The 22,463-nt window shown below is 42.8% G+C and overlaps 2 protein-coding genes across 9 annotated transcripts in view; one reads left to right on the top strand and one right to left on the bottom strand.

The window, feature by feature from the left end:
• The window catches only part of LOC138210984 (rho guanine nucleotide exchange factor 9), a 46,632-nt gene extending 29,605 nt beyond the window's left edge, over window positions 1-17,027 (top strand). For 6 of the 8 annotated variants that reach the window (XM_069170461.1, XM_069170459.1, XM_069170464.1 and 3 more), the window contains 9 exons: window positions 225-314; window positions 1,421-1,621; window positions 3,328-3,507; window positions 3,862-4,094; window positions 5,100-5,229; window positions 6,716-6,847; window positions 9,310-9,553; window positions 9,891-9,959; window positions 12,344-17,027. In XM_069170461.1, coding sequence (XP_069026562.1) covers window positions 225-314; window positions 1,421-1,621; window positions 3,328-3,507; window positions 3,862-4,094; window positions 5,100-5,229; window positions 6,716-6,847; window positions 9,310-9,553; window positions 9,891-9,959; window positions 12,344-12,519 — 1,455 coding nt within the window. In that variant the 3' untranslated portion in view covers window positions 12,520-17,027. The remainder of the gene's footprint in view (window positions 1-224; window positions 315-1,420; window positions 1,622-3,327; window positions 3,508-3,861; window positions 4,095-5,099; window positions 5,230-6,715; window positions 6,848-9,309; window positions 9,554-9,890; window positions 9,960-12,343) is intronic. The other 2 variants (XM_069170460.1, XM_069170466.1) reach the window with 1 other exon arrangement.
• LOC138210987 (ankyrin repeat and SOCS box protein 12-like) lies at window positions 16,329-19,884 on the bottom strand. Its single transcript, XM_069170468.1, has 4 exons — window positions 19,799-19,884; window positions 19,282-19,605; window positions 18,135-18,663; window positions 16,329-18,047 (listed from the first exon to the last, which is right to left on the bottom strand). Exons 2-4 carry the CDS (start codon window positions 19,564-19,566, stop codon window positions 17,902-17,904), a joined length of 960 nt encoding a protein of 319 aa, XP_069026569.1. The 5' UTR covers window positions 19,567-19,605; window positions 19,799-19,884; the 3' UTR covers window positions 16,329-17,901.
• Between the last annotated feature and the right edge of the window lie 2,579 nt (window positions 19,885-22,463).

Below are 22,463 nucleotides of genomic sequence, written 5' to 3'. Positions count from 1 at the left end.
CTTTGAATGGATTTGTATCTTCATTAAAGAAGAATTAGCATCGTTGAAGTAGGTGGAGGCTTCCAACAGCAGAGCACCCCTCACCCTTCCCCCCCACAGACACTCCTCATGGCCATTCCCACCCGTCCACCCTTCCATGTTCACTCCTGAGAGGGCAGGGCAGACAGGCTGACTGACTGTCAACCAAAAAGTATCTTTCTGTTCTGTCATTCTCTCTCTCCAAGGTGGAACCCCACCCTCCTCAGCCCCAAACAAAACAGGTTTTCTATATCAACCCCATAGCAACTCCACGGTTCCAAAACACCACGTCAAAGGTGCGTTTTTTTTTCCCAGCTTCATCTACCCATCCAGCCTGCCCGCCCACCCGCCCGCTCCAGTCTGTCCACGCAACGTGCCCTCGACATTACCAAACATTAACGTACCCATGACGTTCACATCATTCTTCAGCGGGGTCGATAGAGAGGCAGAACTGATGAGTCAAAAGTAAAACTAATGTGAAATGTCTTCTTACTAAAATTCTGCAGATGCATTCACATAGAATTAGATAGATTTTGGAATAATTATTCTTTCTAACATTTATGGTTTCTATTTCAAATGTGGATCGTTTACTTCAGTACTTTATTTACTATTGACTCTGACTATTTCTCAGTCTTAATGCCGCGCTCCTAGTTCTCGTCTGCAGTCAGTGCTCTACCACCCGTCACTCTGCTTGTCTGTGGCGCTGCATTTCTCATCTTGTGTTTGGCATTCTACCCATTGGTTCTTTGATGTTCTCTTGGCAAACTGTGTGTCATCAGGTGTTGGCTGCTGGGCATCTGAAACCACGCTCACTTGGCCCTTTCTATGAGCGAGAGTGGAATACGCTACGTATGTGGGCCTGTGTGCGAGTGAGAGCGTATGTCGATGAGTGCGTGTGAGGAAATCGTGAGGTGGTGTGCATGCGTGTGTGCAGCGGGGAAGATTGTTTTGGAATCACACACAGGGCCAAAGATGGGCACTGAAAATCCTCAGAATATCCTCAGTCTTTAAAAAGAGGCTTTTTTTCATACTCTGGAGTGTTTGGCAGTACGTACCTTCCCTTTCTGACGTGCTGGACCGAGAGTCTTACTCACTTGCCAAACTACTAGAGACCCTCTAAATAAAGCTCTGTGTGTGTGTGAGGTGTGTGTCCATGTATGTCGTGTGTGTGTGGGTTTGTGCATTCATGCTCATACTGAAGACCGGCTTTTACCAGTTTTAAGGCAAAAACTTACTGACATAAATACCAAATGATAACAATGATGAGGATCATACATGGATTTGTTTACTAATACTTTCTTCATCAGATTTTACACTTAACACTTAAGAGTGCACATTTCTTATTCAAGTGCATGTGGCTGTGTGTGTGTGTGGGTGTGTGTGTGAATGTATTTGTCCTCAGCTGTGGGTGAACCAGGAAGATGGGGGAGCGGAGCCAGCCGAGGGGACCAGCGAGGTGCAGAACGGGCACCTGGATCCAACCAATGACTGTCTGTGTCTGGGCTCGCCCCTCCAAAACCGAGACCAGATGAGGGCCAACGTCATAAATGAGATCATGAGCACAGAGAGACACTACATCAAACACCTCAAGGACATCTGTGAGGTACTAAGCATGTGCACACATCCACTAACACCCATGAATACACACTCTGCTGTTCCAGGCTCTGCTTTAATACCTTCAGTCAGGGCAGGACGGGTAGTATGTGGTAAAATGCTGAATTAACGGAAACGTCTATAAAAGAAGAAGCGGCCTCTTTGATGCAACACGGGGATCTAGAATGAATTCGTAACACTCCCACATTCACACTTTTATTTCAGGCATATTGTTTCTCTCGATTGCAACACAGACCAAAAATAATGTGCTTTTTGTAAAATGCAAAACCACAATATGTCAGCTGTACACAGTCGTCCTGGCAGTCCAGATTAAATTTGTCATGATATTATGAATCATGCTGAAGTGACAAGCTAGAATTCACACCTAATAAAATTAAACAAAAATCCCTGGCATTTCTTATATTTTTAGCACCGCAAGCCTTTTATACAGCCACAAAACAAAATGCCAAAGCTAAATCTAAATTGGAAATCTGAACATAATATTTTGAATCAATTGGATACACCTACATCCCATATACAATATACAACATTTGAATATGCCTACAACTGCTTTTGAATCAACATCATTTTCCATTCTTTTAAAATGTTGGATTTTCACAGATTGTGTATGTCTGTAGCTAAATACTCTGTATGTACGTATGGGCCTGTTTTACACGGGATGATGTCCCTTCACAGTGTAGTCTTATTCATGTATTTATTTGTAGATGTGTAAATTCATTATAGTGGTATTACCTCTGTAAACAGTTTTATCTTTGTAAGCATAACTGGCCCTATTTACCTGTTTAAAAATCAAATTAAGTGATTACACGTGAGTACTGACAAAAGAATTGAATCTGCATGATAATTCATGCAATAGAAATAAAGGACTATGGGGATAGAAGATAAGTGATTGTAAGAATACAATCTAGTGTTACATACAGTATTTCATAGCTACCAGTTATTTTTCTGGCAGAAAAATTCAAGCTGCTTCAAGCTGTTTGTCACCTGGCGCCGTTGCATGTGTGCAAAGCGGTCATGTGAAAATACATAACAATCTACCTTTGCAGCAGTTTGACTTTGGGTGGATCCGAGTGGAAATTTGCTTATCTAATCATCTTTCCTTAATCCTCTGTGTACCCTCTGTTTGTATTCCAGGTGAAGCGTAATGTTTAAAAATAGTTGCAATAAAGCGTAAATTTCACCTCCCTCACCACCTCTACGCTTCTTGCTCATGGGAGAGTCCTGCATCATTCACATTTACATAAACATGCTCAGGCACATGCACAGGGAAGAAGTCCAGTGACGTTCATGGATATCTCAGTTTAGAAAACGGATATGACAAGACAGTCATAGGGGAAAGGTAATCATAAGAAAAACTGCTGCTCACCTGAGGTCAAAATAACATTAAGGTGTTCATAATTTCCTGATTCTTGATAGAATGCAATGGTTATGTAATTATTGTATTAATAAATGTCACACTTCTCAGATGGAGTTATGTGAATTCACTGTTTGAATTATTATTATTTAGACCGAGCTTACCTTCAAGATACAAAACATGGATAACTTTCCGCAGATGTTCATCACAAAGTGCCACAGCTTCAGGGCATTTCATTAACTACAAGCAGCCATGTCATGATACAGGATCTTTTTTCTTTTTTTTTTTTTATCTCATCTAAACTAAAACAAAGCCTCACAGTTGTAACCATGTTGTTGCAGGGCTACTTGCGCCAGTGCAGGAAGCGTGTGGACATGTTTAATGACGACCAGCTGAAGGTCATCTTTGGGAACATTGAGGACATCTACCGCTTCCAGATGGGTTTCGTCAGAGATTTGGAGAAACAGTACAACACAGAGGAGCCGCACCTCTCTGAAATCGGGCCATGCTTCTTAGAACACGTGAGTATTTTCCTTTGTGTACACAGTTGATAAAAAGTGAGGGTTAAAAATAAATCGACTTGCGCACAGTGTCCAGCCAAGTGCAGCTTTTATTACTCATACTTGTTATCTCAAGATCTGAACTTAATTATCTTGTTATCTAAGTTGTGGGGATAATTAAGTCATCAGCAAACCGTTTATCGCAATATTAGGAGTTAATTAAGTCATGATCTTGAGGAAACAGCTCTGATGAACATTTTTTAAACTGTAGCCACTCTTTGTGCACATCGGCAGTCCTCTTCCCTGCATGTTTTATTAAGCACGTTACTTGTAATCCTCTCTGATCGTGTACTTCTCTCCTCCTTTACACTACAGCAAGATGGTTTCTGGATCTACTCAGAATACTGTAACAACCACTTGGATGCCTGTATGGAGCTCAGCAAACTGATGAGGGATGGCAGGTACCAGCACTTCTTCGAGGCCTGTCGCCTCCTCCAGCAAATGATTGACATTGCCATCGACGGCTTCTTGCTCACCCCTGTCCAGAAAATCTGCAAATACCCTCTCCAGTTGGCTGAGCTTCTTAAATACACCGCACAGGAGCACAGGTACTGTACGCTGTGGCCGAGATCACATTCGATCTACTGAATGTCTTGCTGTTTCTAAAAAGAAGCCACTGCTGATGCATCCAGATGCATTGTGTTGTAATGCAGTTGTTGCAGGTGTTGGGTTTATTCTGCAGAAGCGGTAATTATCCTTTAAAGAACTGAAACAAATGTTGTTTTTCACTGTTTTACCAGCTTTATATCAATGTTTTGGGAGGAAATATCTCATCAAGGAATATTAGTTGTATTGAAAATATACTGCATGCTGCAGTATTAATATTCATAAGCAAGTCGTATCATTTTCATATCTCCCAAAACTGTGTGTATAAATAGATTTACAGATTAAATATGAAATGGGGCTTTTTCTGGCACACATACAAGAATCAACATTTTCCACACGCCGCATTCACAGCAGACAATATAAACATTTACAGATGAGCTCTCATGCACAGATGCATACGTGAGCCTCCAGATGTGCAAACTCACACGTGCAAACCCACAGAAACATGGTGTAAGTGATTCAGCTTGTCTCAGCCAGCTCCAGGTCATTGACAAACCACGCGTTCTCAGCCAGAGAGGGACAGGTGCCAGCTCTGCCAGCGAGGCCTGCCAGATCACAGTGTTTGACTGTTAGGCGCAGCGGAGGATCTGCCAGATATAGGCCTGTCTCTGTCACACAAGCACACACAACACTGTCTCACACACACATTATCTTCCAAAGTGTCGACTGGATCCGTAGCACATCGGAGCCAGAGGGATAAATACAGCTCAGTTAGCACACACGCAGGCACAGTTAACTGTGAACCGAGGTAGTGGCTGATTAGAATTAAATAGCAGCGTGTTCCAGCAGACTTACTACTGTTGCTTGAGTTTATAACCCTGTCTTTAAGAGGCTACTCTGTATCATTCACGACTGCAACATTACATGTCTTTGAGTGGCCAACCTCCAAGAGCTATAACTCTACCCTTAAACACCCCGGAGTAATTATGTGTACGCTGTGTCTGTAGTGACTATCGATATGTGGCAGCAGCCCTGGCAGTAATGCGGAACGTCACTCAGCAAATCAACGAGAGGAAGAGGAGGCTGGAGAACATTGACAAGATCGCTCAGTGGCAAGCCTCGGTCCTGGACTGGGAGGTATGTGCATTTATGGACTTTGTGAAAACGTTTATTTATACTTTTATTATTCCCCAAATGACTCATTTAACCCCTTAAATGCTGGTCTATTTAACGAACTGAAAAGGGCATCTTGACTTGCCTGGTTTGTTTGCTACATAAAATTGCCTCAGTTTAATACACAATGAGATGATTTACAACAAACAGCTAACTTAACATATTAATTGTCAGTAACGTTATACAATTAGTTACCTTTATTAGCTATCGTTACATAGCTAACTTTAGCATTAAAGTCACAAGGACAGATACAGGAGATCATTCCTGATCCAGGAGATCATTCCTGATCCAGGAGATCATTCCTGATCCAGGAGATCATTCCTGCCGACCGCAATAAGACTGTACAATAACTCACCTCTGGCAAAATCCATCACACAACAATAACACTGTTGACTGTGTTTCTTGGTTGTTTGTATATAATATATATAGATATATACTGTGCATTTTATATTTTATATTTTTTACTGCTATTTTACTGCTATTTTATTGCTTTTCTATTATTCTATTATTATCTTATTGCTTCTGTATGCTGCTGTAGCGAAAAAATTTCCTCTCGGGGATTAATAAAGTAACTACCTAACCTAACCTAACCTAACCTAACCTAACCTAACCTAACAGCTGTCAAATCAGTCAAAAACAAACATCGCAAATTCAGAATCAAACTTCATTAATTTTCTTGCAAAGTGCCAACTCCAGCAGTGAAAAGCAACATTTGGACAAGAGGTTTGTTTGCTGTTCCGTTCCATTGATCAGAACAAGAGGTGAGGATGTGCTACTTCTTCTGAGGGTAGGCTGGACGCTGCAGTGACTCACTATCGCCTATTGAGGTGGTATTAGGAGACAGGACGAGCCGGGGCGAGCAGTACATATCCCTGCAAAGCAATACAAAAATGACTTTGACAGAACGTCAAGACTGCCATTTCTCCACATTGTGTGGATAATATTAGTTTTTATTATTATTAGTTATTAGTTTTTAATATAACTTATTTCTTAATTTATTATTATTCATGTGTTAAACTACCAATCCTATGTTGCACCTTTAAAGGAGCAATCAAGCAATTTATATTGCAAAGTTGGGAGATATGTAGTTTGACTTGCATTAAAAAAAATGCTCAAAATTGATCCAGCAGACTTAATGACTTTTAGTTACCAGTTGAATTCTACATTTCCCATAATGCAACTTGTTAGCATCTTTTGTTATCCTTCTCCTGATCAATAAACAGCCATGTTTTATAATATGTATCTTGATAGCCAAGCTGATACACCCTGTTGACATAATTGCGACATCATCAGGTTTAATTTCTCCAATTTGTGAAAGATCTTTCAGAACCACAGAGGACATTATTCAGTGTAACTGCTTTCACAGGCTGAGTTTGATGAGTAAAGCGATTTTTACTGTACGAAGAGTGTACTTTTCATTTGCTGACTGCTTTCCGGTGTTTATGTCCAGGGGGATGATATCTTGGACAGGAGCTCGGAGCTCATCTACACTGGGGAGTTGTCATGGATCTATCAGCCGTATGGACGCAGTCAGCAGCGAGTCTTCTTCCTCTTTGATCACCAGCTGGTCCTCTGTAAGAAGGTAGGTGCTCTCGCTTCTCTTTGTTTAATTTCTTCTTTGTATTTGAAGACTTGTTTGTGGAAAAAACAAGCTGATCAGGTAAAATACATCCTCAGATTGTGTTCTTGAAAGTTGTTGGATCACAACAGAGATGCTGGAAGACAATGGGACTTCTTACAAGCCTAGACAAAGGCTGAAAATAGATTACGTAATGCTGTATGGGACGCACCAGCACAAGATGCGCTCAAGTCCTCGGCACTTTTCACAAAAAAAGGAGCGATGGTAGTTTGGGCTCTAATGCACCAAGGCTGTGCTCTCCTGTCAGACCAATCTGCACGCTCGGCTAAACTCAATACATGCACCGGGATACAGACACAAATGCAGACAGACACTTAGATACAAACATTCACAGAGGCTGAATAACTGCATCCTCATCACACACACAAGCACGCAGAGGAACAAAAATTCATGACCACACACACAAACACAGAAAAAACTAACAGAGACACAGATATACTGTCTTTCTGTTTTTCTATCCATCCCCCTTTCCTCATCTTCCCCCTCTCTATCACATTTGAACATCTCTAACACCAGACATGAACTCCAGTTGCTTTGCAGATCACCATGTGTTTTTGCTGTTCTGGTCCACCGGCTAGAGTCGGCTCCAAGACACACTAAATTATAAATTCCAGTCTTTGTTTTGCTCCTGCTTATCCAACATCCTCAGTACAACATGTGTAATGGCCCCCAACCGCCCTCGGGGTGTGTTAAGAGCACACTTCCTCTCATCTCTTCCTTATCAGCACAAAGATGCACATCTGTCTCTGCACGCTTATTAAAAGACTCCTGATACTTTCTTTGTTTTTACCTTCCTTGACCTTGTAGTGTGACAGGATGTTCATTTCATCCTGAGGGAGGGGTCGCAGTGAGGATTGTTTTAAGTGCCCATCTTTTCCCTGCAAATTATAAAAGTTGCATTAGTTAAAGTTGTTTGTGCTGGATGTACTCGTGTGGAAGTAACATGCAGAGTGTTCCACTTTTTTCGATCTCTGAACTGAAGGAGAAAATCATCAGTTATTCATGTCAGATCACAACTATTTTTATTCACATTTATATTGTCATACTGTTGTTAGTCAGTGATCTTTATGTCCCTCTAGTTTATCCTACACACCGTGTGTTATAGCTGCTCGTGGCGGTGGACTCGTTTAAGTGGAGAGAATATGAGAAACACCCCATGCTACGACAGCCTGACTCCGCCCACTTGTTGCTCACAGCTTCGGTCTTTGCTGTCATCGTAGTCTGGAAACCTTATTCGCATGTATGTTCGCTCAGTACTCTGAAGAGCGAACCAATCAGCAAACAGCGGGGGAACGTAGCTCCGATGGTGGTAGAGCTAAATGAAGCAATCCGAACAGCTGTGGCAAATATCGAGGAATTAAAGCCGGAACGCGAACGATGCCTCAAATTGAAAAAAGAAAAAGTCTGCAGTGGTCATTTACCAACATGACGTTGCACAATCCTCACACTGGGGGAGGATCTCTGTTGTTTACAGCTTGGTGAATTTCGGCGCACAACATATGTCATATGGTGGTCAATGCCAATTAGTTAGAGGTTGCTCCAATAGTTTCTAAATGAACCCGAGGTCTACAGCCAGTAGGATGCAACGACTGGAAACAATCCTCAGTGAAGCGTGGCCACACCCATCTGCTCACGCAGTGAATTTGAATCTGGTAATACCAGGTTAATAATACAATGATGTCCAATACAGCTGCAACAGTTAGCCACTTTAGCAGTTCTTCAGTTAAGCAGCGATTGTGTTGAATACTGATCACTGATTGATCATTTTCTCAGAAACATAGATTCTCAAATGTGAATAATTGTTTGTTTTCTTGGTTTTCTATGATTGTAGTAGATGAGATATCTTTAGGTTTTGGGCTTTTGATTGAAAAAAAAAAAACAACCACATTATTAGTTATAAAAAGTTATTAAGTGGGAGTGACATTTTTTACTCTTTTTTTTTTTTTTTTTTTTTAATAGACCAAGTCATTGATGACCTACAAAAACAGTGTGCACTCGTTCCAGCTGTTTTGTTAAAGAAAGAAAATGACTTGAGTTGAATAAACACCTATCTGACGCAATCTGTGGTAAAAAGCTGATCATTTTAAGCTTTGCAAAGATTGGATTTATCACAGTGTTGTGTGGCTGTGCATTAAATTGTACTGGTGTCCCTGATAAACTAGTATACATGCCGTTCTTTGAAATATGACTTTCTACCTTTATTGTGATATGAAGCGACGAGCAGATTTCCTGAGAAATATGGCATCCTGCAACGTGTGTGAAAGGTGTTTGTTTGTATATTTGGGCAGCAGATGGGAAGGGTTGCATAAGACAGACTCTCAGGGTACCAAGGGAAGGATGCTTGTTGACACCTCTAAGGTTCAGCACGCACACACTAACAGGCATCTTCCCCTCCTCTTCATCAGGATCTGATACGCCGGGACATCCTGTACTACAAGGGCCGCATCGACATGGACCGCTACGAGGTGCGGGACGCCACAGACGGGCGTGACGACGACTTCAATGTCAGTGTGAAGAACGCCTTTAAATTGTGCAACAAAGACAGCGAGGAGATCCACATCTTCCTGGCCAAGAAGCCGGAGGAGAAGATCCGCTGGCTCAGGGCCTTCCACGAGGAGAGGAAGATGGTGCAGGAGGATGAGAAAATCGGTTAGTCACACACCTCTCTGCACCTCCCGGTTTGGAAACCACCAGCTTCATTCACGATGGGCGTCAGAGCTTTAGTCACACGTTATATTTGCTGAAGCACACTGGAGGGGGAACTTACGTGTGTAGTAGATGTAACACTAAAACCTCAGCCAGTGTTTTCATCTTACAGCACGTTATTAAGAGCGGGGCAGATTTTGTTCTTTGCTTGGGCTTTATATTGAAAAGCTAAACCGTCTGTTCTTCAGCGTCAGTAAAAGGCAATTCTTGCAGTTGAAATGGATCTGCGGGCTCCTGTGCTGAACACCTGTCTAACACACAATATTGCTGTTGTTTGTAGGTTTTGAGATCTCTGAGTACCAGAAGCGACAGGCAGCCATGACAGTGAGAAAGGTGACCAAACAGAAAGGTGAGGCAACAAGAAGATATCAGGTGATTTCCCTTTTTTTTTTTCCTCGCTGGTCTGCTCTGTCTTCTCATCGCTGTTTACTCTTCCCTTAACCTGCTCTCTTTTATTACTTTTCACACGTTTTTTTTTAGCACATACTTTGTTTATGAATGGACCTAGATTAGCCTTGTACTCAGTAAGCCAGAAAAGTCAAGAGGATTCGTGTCTTCTCGCTAAAGCACTTCCAATATTTTTCCAGAGTTAAATGTCTGTAAGCCCATAAATGAGGATGACGTGATACAAGTTGTAAAGCATCTGTTAAGCATCAATGAAAAGACAGAGGGCTGTTTGCATGAAGTATTGAGTTTAAAGGAAGATACCAGTGTTTATGACATGTGGGTCCTGTGTCACGCTTGTCTTGAAACAATGTAATACTTCAGAAAGCTGTTTGAATTTTTTTTTCTTTTACTAAGTTAGGGTGGATGTTGGTGCTGTCATTTCCATTTCCATATCAAAACAAAAAACAACGCGTTGACACTGAACTTCACCTCCTAATACAGCATGTTGGGCTGGGTACAAACCTTGGACACTTTTATGGCACTGACTGAATTGCTTTGGCACTGTTAAGCACCGAAAAATGCCTTTTCATTTGGTACCAAATTTAGATACCAAAGACTACATCCATACTAACACGTTTTCCTTTAAAACACGTGAGTTATTCTCTCCCCCTCTAAACTGCATGAAAAATAAAGATTTGGACCGTAGAGTGTTATGTACGATTGTTTTTGTTCAAATGGAATCGATAAAATAGTTATTGTTGTTTTTTTAAAAGGATCGCTCAGGAACCTGTGTCAAAGTCAAGGTGTCTAATCAACACCGGTATCTGTTTCAAAATTGTGGAATGATATTCAGCCCTAACAGCATGTAACACATAAGAGAATAGAGGCATACTTTGTATTGTGTCGTTGAGCACAACAGCGCAACATGCCACCTTGAAGTCAGGAGAATTCCATCTTTTCTAACAATTTTGTGATTGTTATGTGATGTTGTTTGAAAAGTCTGACAGCGACAAATTGACCCTCATCAACGCCTGCCGATATCTCAGTAACAGAAGAACACGTCAAACGAGTTCTTCAAGAAGCCAGTTCATGACAGAGCATCAAAGGCAGAGGACCCCCATGTCCTAACTGTTGGTATCATTTTAGTGCTAGGCTAGATGTTTGTACATTGGCCATTACTGATGTTCTCGCCAGTTTCACAATAAGCATGACCATCCATTAAGGTATTAATGAACTAATGACCACTGCTGGAATGTTCTCTCTGACGTTAGGATCCCTGTAGATGTCTGTCACGAGTAAATGTTGTGTGTTTCTAAGTGCTGTATGTGTACAAGGCTGGCACAAGGTGAAGTACTCTCTTGAATTTCAGATTCATTTATAGATTTCATCTTGAGAAAGAGGGCCATGTTGTATGGACATGGTTTGAAAATGATAAAGGTATATGCATTAGAGTTCTCCTTAGAGCTAGCACAATAAGATGCCATGGCAACTGCTAAGCAGCATTGGGAGGCGTTGTGTTTTAACGTTGGCATTGGAGCATGCAGTCACAGTCCAATCTGTTTACAAGCATTATCTTGACTATCCAAGATAAACAGGCCCCACTAACACAAATAGACCGAACCCTTCTAACTGCTACAACAGTGTTTGGCAAAATACCCGAAACAAAAGACACTGTTTCTCATCTTTTCATTTTTTTCTAAGATGCCATGGCAACTTTTGAATATTTCATCACCAAATATTGTATCTATTTATGAATTACACTAGCATAGTTGTGATGCTTGTAGACTGTAGCTAATCGTAGACTGTAGTTAAATGCATATTAACAGCTTTCTGTTGGCGCTATTGTTTTCTCAAGTGTCTAGGGTGCTATTCAAACAAATGTGCTGTTGACAAAAACGGAGGAACCGTGTCCCTTTGTCCAAATGCCTGGTGTCATCATCGTATCGGATGTAATCTGTCGGCTCCCCTGTTTGCCTGCGACGGCGTTTGATTGAATAGCATCCGAAGTCTCCCTTGTGTCATTGCAAGAGCTGAATTCCAAGTTTCTCTCAATTCAGCTTCCATCATATGATCATACTGTATCATATCTCAGGATTAATATGCAGGAATGTTAAACAATGACTCATTTTGTATGTCTTTGTGCCTGTTGTGTGTGGACGCATGACTCGATGTTGTGTTGTTGTGTCTGTCTCAGATCCAATACTGATAACGTTTCCTCTTTGCTTATCCACCTCCCTTCTGTTTCCTTCTTTTCGCTTTGTGCCCTGCACTGCCTCCTTGTCTTCACCTCACAACTCCCCCCCCCCCCCCCTCCTCTTCTTGCTCTCTTTGCACCTGCCTTCCTAGGTGTAAACAGGTGCACGCCCCCCTCATACCCGCCCCCCCAGGACCCCCTCAGTGCGGGGCAGTATGAGGTAACGGAGGACATGGCACAAGGAGAGGTTTTTGAATTCAGTCAATCCAAAAGAGGCCAGGCTCCTTTCTGGCAGAATTTTAGTAGATTAGCTCCATTTAAGAAATAGAGAAACACAGACTCTTCTGAAGGACCAGCTATTTTTCTTAGAAGCACTAAACACTGGATGATTATGTCCCATGACGAAGAAAAATATGAAAAACAAACACACACACAAGAGACTTCGAAGTTAAGGACCAATGTTAATATAGAGCGCGACTGGAAGCAGCAAGAGGGCTGAAGACTTGGATTTTAAAGAAAAATTGATTAAAAAAAATACAACTTTACAATTCATATATGTTAGTAACGTTATTAGTTATCATGCTTCTCCAGCTCAGTCAACTGTCACAAACTCTTTCCCTTTGGATTCTGCATAATCACGCCATCTGAATGTCCTGGAGTTGTTGAGATTGTCATATGATTTCAATGATTTTTTTTGTTCATCTGGAAAGAAACACCAGGCCCCGCCAGGTCGTTCCCGGTAGTATGATTGTGTCCTAAAGCTGAGATCTTGCTTTGCTGCTATGTGAGATTGTGTGTTGCATACTTCTGAATGTGAGGTTGAATAGTGACGACCTCAGCTCCCGGCTGCGAGTGCGCGAAGGACCTGCCGAGCTCGACTGTCGTTCGATTCATCCCCCCGCCGATCACAGGCTGATCCGGCCATCTCCGCTCTACTGATGTCTGCATCTGGATCTCCTCCTCACTCACCTCGCTCCCTGCTCGTCTCTCTAGCGTATAACACCACCTCTCCTCACAAAGTCGGCGTTCGCCTCCGTCTCCGCATCCCTCTCGTCCTCTCTATCTCTCCATCCACCTGCTCAGCCTCTGTGAGTCGCTGGCTCTCAGAGGAAGAGTTTCATTCTCTTGGAAACCTGCCATTGGCCGCGATATGACGGGTCAGGGAACAAATCAATCGTCGGAACATCAATAGCGTATTTACATCCTCTCACCAACCGCTTGTGACAGGGTATTCATATCCGATCACACCGAGGGCCTGTGCGTGGCGTTTGATGGAGAGCTTGCCGCTCAGATGTAACAGCTGGGAGCAGGAGATAGGCAGGCTGTGGTCCACCTGCCTCGTGTCGCAGCCCCTCCCCTCTCTCCCCAGAGACCACCCCTGTAGCACTGTGCTGGCAGCTCACTGGGTGTTTGGAAAGAGCACCGCCTACCTCCGGAAACGAGTGCTGAAAGCGAAGGTGATGCATTGGCCAAGGTCTTAAATACTATCTCTTTTTCTGCTGTAAAAGTAAAGACTTCCTCAGTTAACTTGATAATTTTGTATTGCTCACACTGTAAAAAGCACAGCGCATATTCAGTACTTTCCCTCGGATTTGAGTACAAGCGATACAAACATGATGCTACAGTAAGAGGCCTACCAGCACAGGGGGAAATGGTCTAAAAATTATTAATGAGAAGTGACGTGGACAAAAATTCATGTCCGTACTGAAAAAAGTCCACTGCAGCAGTGTGAGCGAGTACCGTAGGCAGACAGAAAGGTGAATTTAATGTGTAGCATGCAGATTCATGCATCTCTAAAGACTGCAGCTTCAAACCTTGGCTCTCCGCCCCGTCACGTTGTTCTCCAGATCTGATCCATGTTCTGGCAGTTAGCTGCGGCGGCGCCGTTAAGTGATTTACAAAAGGGAGTGGGGCCTGATCACATTGATTTGTTTCATCAACGAAGTCCCCCCCGAAGCTGCTGTTTGAGAGCTCCTCGACAGAGGCGGTAGACAGGAGACGGATCTGAGCACCGGAGGAGGATTTACACGCTTTATGAAGGTGTATTCTTTTCTACACTTGGAATGTAAGTGAGACATCTGTCCATGATTTGTGATCTTACTTTGACCTCAGATACAGGAGTACATTTTTGTGTTGAATTATTACCTGATGGACAGTACATATACAGTATGACAACTTGTGCAATGTGATATATCATTATATATCTTCACTATTCACTACGACGTGATATGAAAGAGTTATATATTGTTCTATGTCCTTTGTTTGCCTTCTTATAGGCCTTATAACCTATTGGGAAAAAAAAGACCTTAGAATTGCTTTGTATGTTATGTAATTTATGTTCTGTTTCAGTAAAGAAAGTTGAGAAATGGGTGAGTTGGCTGCTGGTGTCTGTAGAGACGGCTCCCAGTGAGGTTGTTGTGGAAGATTATTCCCTCGTCTGGCACAACAAAAAGATATGGTTCCCAGGCCATGATAACCTCAGGTCCCGTGCTACGCTCCCCACCCCGCCCACAACTCCTCCCCGTCCCACCGCCACCACCTCCACCTCCACCTCCCTACTCAACACTACCACCAGTACCAACATACAGACACAAGCATGCAGGCAAACACACACACACACACACACACACACACACACACACACACACACACACACACACACACACACACACACACACACACACACACACACACAACCACGCGCACTTGCTGGCCCGTTCTGCTGCGGAGAAGAGAGATGCTATCTAACAGTGCCTTCCAGCATTCCACTCGTGATTATCTATTCAGTTTCACAGGCAGATTTGAATTAGTCATGTATTTTCCCTTCAGTGCATCTCTCACTCTCTTCCTTTCTCTCTCCCTGTCTCATACACACTGGGAATTCCTCTGGGTTTTTTTTCCCCGGTGCATGAGATCCACTCGGACAGAAACTTAGAGGTCAGGCCTGTTTTTGTTTTTGTTTTTTTTTCCATATGAGTAGATACTGTGCTGTCTGACTGAAACACTTCTAACACCTTATTATATTCTCTCACACTTAACATAGCAGCAGTTTTATTGCACAAAAAGAAGTTTTATTCTAATTTCAGATGTTTAGAAGCTACATTTATTGTTATCTATTTAACAAGCCAAAAGATGGTTTAATTTGAATATATAGTAGGAAACAGATTTTCATTAGTCAAGTTAGATTTCACATTTCAAAGTATATTATTAGTAAGAGTGAATCAAAAGAAGAATCATCTATTTTACCTTTATCAGCTACACACTGTAAATACTGTAAAAAGAACAGATCATATATTTGGATATTGGTATTTTGCGTTGGAGACGAATGTTGTTCCAGTTCTAGCGTGCGGTAGACCTCAGTACCAGGTAAATGCATGCTTGTGGCATCCAATATTTTGCATGAGACTTAAGGCAACTCTTAACAGATTGTTTAGTTTCATTTAAACTTCCACCTGAAATTGTTTCCCCAAACCGTTCATTCGTGACGACCCCCCCACCCACCATGCCATCTCACAAGAAGGGAGTTCTTTTCTCTGTCCACCTGTCTCCCGCTCACGACACATCGCAGGTTATAGCTTCTGTTTTTTTTTTTAATTTATTGTCCAGGGGGGAACATCTTTTCCTCATGCTGAATCAAAGACTGAACTGATGATGATGAAAGGCACTGATGTTCCCTTTGCCCACGTAAAATGGGTACTATCAACTGTAACATGATTTAATTTTCTTTATTTCAAGTCCAACCCGCACTGTCATGTCATGACTGCTGGTCTTTTTTCTTTTTTTTTGGAATATCTGCGGAGGCAAAACGGGTATAATTTTTTCTATGACAACAGTGAACCAAATAGAAGTTAGCACTGATCATGGGTGTTTGTGTATAGATTTGTAGTCGAGCAGAAGAGCTGAATATATTCGAAAACCTCTCGGGATGAGCTAAAAATAAACATAATCCTGAAGACACACACACACACACACACACACACACAGTACTTCACTGCAATTCATATCGTGCTCTTGTTTCTACTTAAGAGATGATTGTTTGAAGTACAATGACATGACATCACAAATGAATTCCTCACGTGTATTTATTAAGAGCAGTATTAGATTCTGGCCACACTGTTTCAAGGATGTATATATTGGTTTTATTTTTCTTACATAATTCAATCTGACCTTGTACTGGGAGCTGAGAGGACAGCCTTCTGTGCAGTTTTTTTTTTTGTTTTTTTTTTTCTCTCTCTCTCTTTTTTCTTCCGGTCATAAGACAGCCAAGTTAGCAGACTGTCAACTGAATGCATCAGAGGTTGCTCACATTGATGTCATTCCTTTTAGCCCAGGGTGCACATCGCTCACGTTTAGCATCGCAACATCTTTAGTAGGAACTCCTCGCAGTCGCAGTCTTTGTGTTTGTTTCAGAATAGTCAGGGTACAAGTCTTCACTGAGCCATACGTTCATGTGGTGTCCAATGACAGCGACAGAAGACTGGCATCCCACATTTGGAAACTCTTCATTGTATATTACCATGTAGTTTGAGGTCTGGGTTTTGTTTCCTATCGCAGAAAAACTCACTCACGGTATCCATAACCCTCGTCACCATATGCAAATATTTGTCATTTTCTTTCTTGCTGGCCTTTGAGTTGGATTTATTTGTTGTAGAAATGAAAAATATTGCCTATTCAATCCAGAAACTGTGAATGGGAGAGTGGAGCTGTTAACTGTATGTACATTATATGTTTTGATGTAATCAGAAGCACTGGGAATATGTTGTACTTCGCTGTAAAAAAAAATAAATCCATATCTAATATAGCTGTACTTTTGTTGAAAATAAAACCTCTACAGAACTGAGGCGTCGATGTGTGTGAGTGCGAGCATTGTGCTGGGTTTCCTGTCGTGTGACATCACCTCCTGTTTGCAGGGCCCATTCCCAACAGCTAACACATTCATTCCTGGGTCTATTACGCAAGGAATATTTAAGGGTCACATGATCAGGGTAGTGTTCACAAGCCACAAAAAACTTCCAACCATAAATGTTAGCCCTGCTAATAATCAATAAATAATGAGAGTTGTGCAAATGTGTGCTCCCAGTTGGCTGTGTGGAAATGTAGGCTGTTCACTTCCTGCTGTTCTGAAGTCCAAAGACTGTTTTTCAGGGGGAGATCTGAGACACCCTGGTGTGATGCTTTGTGTGTGTGTGTGTGTGTGTGTGTGTGTGTGTGTGTGTGTGTGTGTGTGTGTGTGTGTGTGTGTGTGTGTGTTAGTGTGTGTGTTCTTACTTCACTTGTGTCTGGATGTCTAAATAAATGGAGTGAGATTATATTCGACTGTGTGAGGTCACCTGTGAGAGAGCTAAAGGCGCTATTGAGCAGCATCAACAGCAAAGGAGAAGCTTTGAGTTAGGACAAGCACAATGTGCAGTGCTACTGTGGTCTCTAGTGGTCAACCGTGGTGTTACACTTCACGTGGACAGGCAAGCTTTCCCAACATGGAGGCCCTCGGGATTATCCAGTGTTACTAAAAGTCAACTCTATGAGTTTTGTAAAGCTAAATTTACCGACATAAACTTTTCATTGCACCGTGTACACACTGAAATTGGTTGCATAGCCAACATTAATGAGGAAAAGCTACCCAGACATGAGAATACGAGAACTGAGGTAAAAAAAAAAAAAATGTTTTTTAAAAAAGGCACTGGCCAATCGACTGATGCTAACACAAGCGTCACATGAGTTCTGAGTTGTCGTGCTTCAAGTAGTTCCTCAGGATCAGAGGGACGTCCAAGCTGTCAATTACAGGCTCCTTGTTTGCAAATGGAAGACATCTTCGAATTGCCAGTCGAGTCTGCGACATCAGCGTTTTGGGACAAACTGGTGCAGAAACATAAGTGACAAACAAAGGTGAAGCAACATGTTAAAGTAATCCACACTACAATGAATCTACTGTCAGTGTCTCACCTCTCTCTTTGAGCAGTAAAGCCAGAGCTTCATTCTGCTTCGTAGTCTTGTCAATGATGAGAGTCGGCAGGTACACGTCTGCCCCAAAGTCTATGAGAAGCTGGATGTATTCCACCCCGCAGCCATAACGGAGACACACCTCCAGGACTGTCTTTGGCTGCTTTATCCGGGCCAGCATCTTCTCATCTGTGCAGTTGTAGTTGGGGTTGGCCCCGTGGAGAAGGAGCAGTTTAAAGCAGCCCAGGTGTCCATAAACAGCTGAGATGTAGAGGGGCCCCCTGCAGGCTGTGGCATTGGAGGCCCACTCGGGGACTTTGGGCCTGACGTCCACCTCGCCTCCGAACCGCAGCAGCTCTCGGAGGACGTCCACGTCGCCCTCCCGGGCTGCAGTCAGGACCGGGGAGCAGTTGTTGTACTGGCTGCCGTTGGGGTCAGCTCCGGCCTTCAGGAGGGCCACCACACAGTCCAGATGTTTCCCGCTGACAGCTGTAAACAGAGGCGTCTGGGCCTTCACATCCAAACTGTCTACCTGCATTAAAAAAAAAAAAAAAAAAAAAAAAAAAAAAAAAAAAAAACACCAGCAGGTTTTAACAGAATAAGAAACTTATGGACAAACTGTGTTTTGGTGAGCCAAGAACATAAAGAAGTAGCCTACTGCTGCCCAACAACGATGTCCGGCTCAGGGTGGGAAGGTGGACATCAGAAAGTATGTTGCTGATTCAAATCTCTTGCTTAAATGACTGTAGGACTGAGACAAACTGTAGAGTTGCATAATAACTTGGTGTGGGCTTGTCACTAGTGGCCGCTTTCATATTAGGCTACACTTAAACATTTGATCCAGTGTTCATATTAAAATATTCATCACTGCTGCTTTAATGTCCAAAGTATAAAATGTAATGAAAAGCCCACACCTTATTTCTAACTCTTCATTTTGAATAAATGAAAAAGACCTAAAGGGACACCTTTTTGCCTTTTTAAATGAAATTCATGATGGCTGAGTGCAGTATGTGATTTAGGTTATTAAGTGGGATACTTTAGTCCATTACACCCACCAGCAGGCACAGCTGTCCCTCCACACCCACTCAAAGATCAATCTCACCACCTTCAACTGAAAGCTGCACAACAAAAAGCTCTGCCTGCATCTCACCTCTGCACCGTGCTCCAGCAACAACTCCAGGCACCTCAGGTGTCCCAGAGCAGCAGCGGTGCGCAGAGGGGTGACGGGGACCCCCCACCCACTCCGAGCATTGATAGACTTCCTGTAATCCTCCTGAGAGAGGAGCTCAGAGAGCAGAGCCACGTTGTCGCTGCTCACGGCGTTGTTCAGGGCCTGACACTGCTCGTTGTCCTCATCCTCCTCCTTAGGCTGCAGCAGGGAGAAGATCTTAGAAATGTCCATCAAACTCATGTTGACAGCGCAGCCCAGAACCATACCGTGACTCCAGGCTAGAGCACGTCAAAAGCCCTCCATCTGCAGTGGCAGAGAGAGACGATAATACACCCAAACACACACTCGCACGCGGCTGACATGCTTTTGTCATTGGGTCGCTCCAGAATATCAATGGCACTGAATCAGAAAGCTGCTTACCATTAACATACAAACAACACACAAATCAGTGTGTCAACAGAAGCACACAGATGATTTACTGCAACGAGACGCCTACCTCATACTGCCGCTTGTTGACGGTGTCTCCAAAGATATCAGAAAGTTTCAAAACTCCATTATAAGTCACGTGAAGGAAAGAAAGAAAGGTCCTCCAAGACGTGTGTGATACTTCCGCAGCAGTTAGGAGTTGTGAAAAGTGTAGTATGTTACGTGTGTGTGTGTGTGTGTGTGTGTGTGTGTGTGTGTTAACTGATATAGGCCAGGGCTCCTTTCTGGGGGGGTGGATAGTGGGGTGCTAATTTTAGGCCACAGATGAGCCTGGCTAAACTTCCATTCTGGGAGAGTCAGTACTGATGTTTATAATTAGAAAGGTGATAGAATTGTGACACTCATTGATTGGCAGCTGTGCTGTTGTCTTCCCCTGCATACACAGTGAAGACAGACTCTAACTGAGACATCAGTGTGTCTCCGTCTGGGCTCAGTGTGTGGTATGTTCACGGGAATTATATCCCACAGCTGTATTTCTATATTTCCCAGTGTGAAGATAAGTGCAAAATATTTACGGGAAAGGCAGGTAGAGTATTATACGCGTCTTGTTATCACCCCGCTTCCCTGATTTACACCAGGGCAGCCATTTTAGTGGGCGTCAGCTGCGTGACTGTCAAAAGCTTTAGAGGAGAAGCCAGTCAGCTGTTTGTCTGCCAAACCCTCCCATGTCTTCATACTGCCCCACGATTAGAAGGCAAGCCGAGACACACCACATTCTTTCAGCAGATGGCACAGGAGTCCACATTCCCAGCATTGTGCAAAACACACCGAAAGGTTTTATTTGTTAGTGTGAGCACAAAGAAACAGAACCATTAAATGTGGACATGTAAAATTTGCTTTTAATGTAAAGCTTCCTGAATCACCAAGAACAGTGTCAAATAAAGAGAAATTAACGAAATACATCTGGCCTTTTCACAGCAGGCATTTTGGCCTCACTAACAACATCAAGGATTGTTTTCAAGTGTCCCAATAAAACATGAGAGTGAGCCACTACGAACAATACAGGCCCTGGAAGTGGTTTCAGGGAATTAAGCCCTCATTATTTTTTATTACAACATATTTCTTATTTTCCTGCTGACATGTTAGAAATGTCTTTGATGAAAAAGGTACTCACGGAATCATTATGTTATATATCATGACTTAAAGCTACATTTTCTAAAAAATTGTATTTTACAAAATTGTATTGCTTCTCTCTTTTCTATTATCATCGATGTATTCCAGATAAAAACAGCTCTTAATTTGAAGCACAACAGACTCTTTGTGCGGCAGACATGTTGACCTGTCAAAGCTGCAAATAGACAGGTATAACTAATGATATTAAATGTTCCATTAGGGCTTCCAGTAAACCACATCAGAGTCAGCGTTGCACTATCTGCGCAGGCTCAGGATCTGGCAAAACTAAGTGGTATGCAGCCATGGTTGATGTTATTCTACACACTTGTGCTTTTCCTGCCGTGACTTGTGAACCATGTCTGTTGTAAAGAGGGTGGGGCTGTATCCCAGCCACTTATTGAAAAACCAATAAATCACAAGCTATATACGTGTAAGCCTAAGGTTACTACATGCAGTGTTTTCAAACCTGTAGTTGTTTTGCTTTGCATTGGGCAGGTGATGCATGTATAAAAGAAATTAAATAAATTGTAAAATGTGTTGAATGAATTTCAATAAAATCGAATGATAACAAACACGCTTCAATATTAATAATCGAATGAATTTATATGTAGCTATCAACCGGAGGGACCAACCCAGTACTTTAATACTTTAACTTCATTTGGGTGCAAATACTTTACCAAGTGTGATTTTCATGCAGGACTTTTTTTTTTTTATTATTTATAATGGAGTATTTTACATTACAATATTGATACTTAAGATACACGAGGACTAAGTACTTCGACCACCACAGAGCCATACAGACAGATTGCGCAACGCCACTGGTGTCCGTGTTGCCGCTCCTTCACGTTGTTGACCACCAGGTGGCGGTAGAGACGCGCTGATGGCAGGAAGTGCAGCTGTAGCGAACACTAAAAGAAAGAAGGGAGTAAACACTGCTTTGTGAAAGGGAAAGCCATTATCTTTACAACCGTGTTTGTAGTTTAAAGTTGCTCCATTACCGACAAGGTTGGTTCATGTATTGTCTCGCCCATCGCTTACTTTGCCGCCATTAACAACGCACTAAACGTTGTGGCGTCGGTTGCCTCCGTGTCACGTTAAACCTGAGCACACACAACACGAATGTACAAAATGGACGAGGAGGAGGAGGCGAGAACAAAGTGTTGCAAAGCTATGATTTCTCGTGTCCGAGACAAGCTTCAGTCCCCTGAAGAGGACAGGAGAAGACTTAAAAATGGACGTGGCGGGACCCGAACTTTAAGACAAGTTGCAGCCGGGGCTGAGTTCAGAGGTCACGGGGAGAGAAACGTCCCTCCGCACCAGAAAGACCTCCGTCAAGGTCCCGAAGACCGACCTGTCCCCCTTCAACTCATTACAATGCTGAGACTCCAAACTTTCAAGGAGAGGACGAGACCGGTTAGAAAACATGCTCGTGTGACTCAGTTCTACTTATTAAAATCTCGTAGGCCTCATGTCCGGCCTCCGCCTGTTTATTTTTGGCGACAGGTTGCAGAGGTGGAGCGCCACGATCCCGCCGTCTGCGCGGAGTGCCAGCGGGAACAGGC

This window comes from Embiotoca jacksoni, unplaced genomic scaffold, assembly GCF_022577435.1.
Source record: "Embiotoca jacksoni isolate LCO1_2020_lvr unplaced genomic scaffold, fEmbJac1.0.p SCAF_5, whole genome shotgun sequence".
NCBI classification, from domain to species: domain Eukaryota; kingdom Metazoa; phylum Chordata; class Actinopteri; family Embiotocidae; genus Embiotoca; species Embiotoca jacksoni.
This window is presented reverse-complemented; position numbering and strand designations above follow the sequence as displayed.

What these genes read in the sequence shown, in the direction of transcription:
- LOC138210987 (XM_069170468.1), bottom strand. Translation starts at nt 19,566, where the DNA reads ATGGTTCTGGGCTGCGCTGTCAACATGAGTTTGATGGACATTTCTAAG. An exon ending in TGCTGGAGCACGGTGCAGAG is followed by an intron (nt 18,664 to 19,281) that starts GTGAGATGCAGG and finishes TTTTTAATGCAG; the next exon opens with GTAGACAGTTTGGATGTGAA. An exon ending in TTTACTGCTCAAAGAGAGAG is followed by an intron (nt 18,048 to 18,134) that starts GTGAGACACTGA and finishes TTTCTGCACCAG; the next exon opens with TTTGTCCCAAAACGCTGATG.